The sequence below is a fragment of the Penaeus japonicus genome, unplaced genomic scaffold (genome assembly GCF_977035675.1).
Source record: "Penaeus japonicus unplaced genomic scaffold, GWHDUDI00000001_assembly GWHDUDI00000034, whole genome shotgun sequence".
NCBI classification, from domain to species: Eukaryota; Metazoa; Arthropoda; class Malacostraca; order Decapoda; family Penaeidae; genus Penaeus; species Penaeus japonicus.
Genome location: NW_028234436.1, coordinates 19471471 through 19476470, shown reverse-complemented (window position 1 = coordinate 19476470; position 5000 = coordinate 19471471). Strand labels below are relative to the sequence as shown.

At 36.1% G+C, this 5000-nt stretch overlaps 1 protein-coding gene across 1 annotated transcript in view; it reads left to right on the top strand.

The window, feature by feature from the left end:
• Positions 1-5000, top strand: part of sei (potassium voltage-gated channel seizure) — a gene marked incomplete in the record, with an annotated part of 926852 nt that overhangs the window by 879853 nt on the left and 41999 nt on the right. The window contains 3 exon segments of the mRNA XM_086530922.1: positions 213-355; positions 1104-1297; positions 2728-2897. Of these exon segments, the coding sequence (XP_086387048.1) occupies positions 213-355; positions 1104-1297; positions 2728-2897 (507 nt within the window).

Here is a 5000-nt window from a genome sequence, read left to right as displayed (position 1 = left end):
CACACACACACACACACACACACACACACACACACACACACACACAAACACAACAAATACACACACACACACACACACACACACACACACACACACACACACACACACACACACACACACACACACAAACAAACAAACACATACACACACACACACACACACACATTCACAGACACTTTAATTATGGCAAACTATCCTTCGTTTTTTTCCAGAGCACTTAGCATGAAGTTCAAAACTACCCATGCTCCACCGGGGGACACTTTGGTCCATCGGGGTGATGTCCTTACCTCCATGTACTTCATTTCAAGGGGCTCCATCGAGATCCTCAAGGACGATGTTGTTATGGCAATCTTAGGTAAATACTTCGCTCTTGATGAGGGGGCGATAAATCTCTATCTGTTTCTAGCTATTTATCTAGCTATTTATGTATCTTTCTCCTTCTCTCTCTATCTCTATCTCTATCTCTATCTCTATCTCTATCTCTATCTCTATCTCTATCTCTATCTCTATCTCTATCTCTATCTCTATCTCTATCTCTATCTCTATCTATCTGTATCTGTATCTGTATCTGTATCTGTATCTGTATCTCTCTCTCTCTCTCTCTCTCTCTCTCTCTCTCTCTCTCTCTCTCTCTCTCTCTCTCTCTCTCTCTCTCTCTCTCTCTCTCTCTCTCTCTCTCTCTCTCTCTCCAGTTCTGCTATATAGTTACAGGAATGTTCAGGATTTGGAAATGAAAATTAGGAATATAATTGTGATTTTTGCTCCTTTTTAGCAAGTAATTGAAGGTGAAGGGTACATGCTAGTATAAATTTCACTCTCGTGTCTCTCCTTCCTTGTTTTAATTCCAGTCACTATTCATTTCTCTTTTCCAGCTGATATTCATGTCTTTTTTTTTTTCTTATTCTAAATCCAAATGATAATCATTATCCCTTGCTTTTCCTCTTCGACTCATCTCACTTTCCCTTGCTTTAAACCTAGCTAATATTCATTTCCCTTTCAAAACTAATATTCACATCGTTTTTTCCTCTTCCTAACTCCATATAACATTCATCTCTCTCTCCTCTCCTCTCCTCGGATTAACTCCAGTTCAAACTCCCTTGCAGGTAAAGATGATATATTTGGAGAAAATCCCTGCATCTATCCATCGATAGGAAAGTCATCCTGCAACGTCAGAGCGCTTACTTACTGTGACCTTCATCAAATCATGAGGGATGATATCTTGGATGTTCTCGACCTGTATCCAGAGTTTGCGGATGATTTCTCCCGCAATCTGGAGATCACTTTCAACTTGAGAGACGTGAGTATCGGTATTTCTTTTTCGTATGTGTATATATGTATATACATATATATATCGATATATATATATATATATATATCTATATATATATATATACTATATATAAATATATATATATATATATGTATATATATATATATATATATATATATATATATATATATGTATATGTATATGTATATGTATATATACATGTGTGTGTGTATGTGTGTGTGCGTGTGTGTGAGTAAGTGAGTGTGTGTGTGTGTGTGTGTGTGTGTGTGTGTGTGTGTGTGTGTGTGTGTGTGTGTGTGTACATATGTATACATTAGATGAAGTTCAATATTAAAATCTGTAGTAGACAGAGTCATCGACACACTTTGTATTCCCCAAGAGCCATCTGAAGGTACTATATAGTCTATGCTCTCCCCTCTCCCCCTGCTGCGGGAGAAACGACAGGGCGTCTCACGAGAACCATACACTACCGCACACACTGAACCCTTGAACCTTTTGCACATGCAACATCTCAAACTACTATTTATACATCGTTTCATACCGCTACTGAAACCATAAACCTACTTGCACATTGAGCCCCCCCATGCTTTTATTCTCCCACTAAAGGCGGATGCACAAGGGGACAAACCAATGCTCTTAAAACACTCCTAAAACAACTCGCAAAAACACAAGAACCACAAACCATCCAAATACCATTCATTCTCCCTCTCACTTACTACAGGAGAGAGCACAAGGCATCGACTCACTGCTTTCGAAAGCACCCACACACTTCACTTCTGCTCTCATTCATAACAGGAGGAATCTCAAAGCGTTGACTCGGAGCTCCTAAACCACCCACATGCTAAATGTTGACTCAGACCTCCTAAAACACCCACCTTATGATGATCAGATGAGTCAGCACTTATAGCTGACGAAGGCCGGGCAGCCTCGTGCATATAGCCAGGGCGAAGCGACGTCTTCGCAAATCTCTCTGAACTGAACTGAACTGAACATGCTAAATGTTCACTCAGAGCTCCTAAACCACCCATATGCTAAATGTTCACTCAGAGCTAAATCACTCACATGCTAAACGTGGACTCAGAGCTCCTAAACCACCCACATACTAAATATTCACTCAGTGCTCCTAAACCACCCACATGCTAAATATTCACTCAGAGCTCCTAAACCACCCACATGCTAAACGTACACTCAGAGCTCCTGAACCACCCACATACTAAATATTCACTCAGTGCTCCTAAACCACCCACATGCTAAATGTTCACTCAGAGCTCCTAAACCACCCACACACTAAATATTCACTCAGTGCTCCTAAACCACCCACATGCTAAACGTACACTCAGAGCTCCTAAACCACCCACACACTAAATATTCACTCAGAGCTCCTAAACCACCCACATGCTAAACCTCCTTCTCCTTCTTTCTGTCCCTCACAACAGGAGGAAGCACAAGGCGTGGACCCAATGCTTCTACACAAGCGATGTCGTCTATCCCGATCGCGAAGCCACTCTCAGGACACGGATGACCTCCGACGCGCTGCCTTCAGGCCGCCGAGGCACCGAAGGAGACGCTACGTGCATCCGGGTTCCAGCGGGGAGGAAAGTGACTCGTAAGTATGCGATGATTGGTGAAAATTGGACAGTAATATTAAGATAGGATTAACGTTGTGCTGATGGATAGGAGTGTTTTTTTGTTTTGTTTTTTTTAACATGTTATAGTTTATTTATGATTATGGAATTATTATTTTGGGGGGTTTGTAAGAAATAAGATAATGTTATAACGTTGTCTTAGTAGCGTTTGGTAGGATTAAATTTTTTTTTTCTGCGCTGTGAAACTTTGTCTGCATAGGTTTCTGTGTGAGTCTAAGGGGCTTTCGTTTTGATTTTTTATTATCGTTGTTATTCTTATCTTTACTCCGAGTCATCGCTGTCATTATTGTTATCATTATTATTGTCGTTATTTCTTATTTGATATCATAATTGTCATTATCATGAACAATACCATTTTCAATATCTTCATTATGAGTATTACCACCATGATCATTATCATAATTATTATTATCGTTATAACTACTGCCATCTCTTTTAATACTATTACTAAACTACTATATGATTTTATTATTATTATTGTAGCTTTCATTATTAAAATCATAGTCATCATCGTTTTTATCATTATTCTTATCATTATTGCTATTATGATTGTTATCACTATCATTATAATTATAATTATCATTATTATTACTATTGTTATTACCGTTATTATCATTATTATCATTACTATCATTATCATCAATAATTTTCATCATCATCATCATTCTTCCGATTACTATGCAATGAAGTTTGAATGTTGTGTTGAAGGTTTCATCAGGTTTCAGGCAAGTGAGTTTCAAAGTTGCAACAAATACACTTGCAAAACAAGTTGCAAAAAAAGCGAAAGGAAAGAATAGGAAAAGACTCCAATATGTGTATTCTTGCTTTCTTCATGTCTTGTTTTGCTTACGAACACTCTTTTAATTTTGTGTGTGTAGTGTGGTTTAAGATTATAGATTCATTAATGGGTTAGATTTCTTTGTGTGATTTAAGACATTGGCGTATTGGCTTTGGGCTTAATGCATTCTGAATCAATTAGCTTTCTTTTTCTTTCTTTCTTTATTACTTTTGTATATTGTTCAAGTCGATATAGAATTTTTTAAAAAATGAAATTAATATAATTTTGTTCATTTGGAGATATCAAAACAAAGGATATAAAACTGCTGATTATGCTTGAATCACATATTATTCAAATGATTTAACACGAAGTAAACCAGTAGCTAATTTAGAGAAGACATTTTCCATTTTATTTTTATGTTATTAAGCATGATTTCAACAGCTTTATTAAGTAGCATTTGATATGAAAATAAAATTTAACTTCTTATCGAGGATAACCAGACAAAACTAAATCATTCTCCCCCTTACCTGACCTAGCCTTGTGTTAATTAATTTATCTAAGTTATTCAGTTAATGAGATGTTATCTACCTTACATTATATGCCTACATATTGATAATGACAAGAACATCCCCTTTTGAAAATTAACTGAAACATGAGCAAGTATACTGTACAATAACACATACTAATCCCATTTATGCTAGTTTTGTAAACAAATATTTATCAGGTTTTATCCTAATCTTTATTACGATGAAGGCACGTAGCTCACTGCATTTCTTAGAGTTAAAGCAAATCTAATTAAACTTATCTTAGCCAAGATTTAAGTGATATATTCATTTCAAGACATCTAACGAATCCTACCTAACCTTATCATGGTGTTAATTCATGAGCATCTTACCTTTTATTCAATATAAGATTCAAAACAACTCGAATGTACCTTTTCATACTGACGCGCTAATTTTACTACGAAAAATTAACCTGACTACCGATTACTGTAAATTAAACTAAAACTGCTGGAAATCGATATTAAAGTACCGTACATGCCAAATGGCGTGAATATTGTGTTGTATCACCTTTTAACATCTTAAGGCATTTTCATCAGGAAAGTATTTTTATTTATACAAATATGAAAAACAAATTAACTACAGAAAGATCATTAGCCTTGATAGTCTACCAAGCACAAAAGAGTCTGATATACAGTATATTAAATGCCACTGGTAATTTTAAAATGTTCTAATGACTGAAAAGTTATATTTCACAAACATGTCCACTACATTTTCTCTTTTTT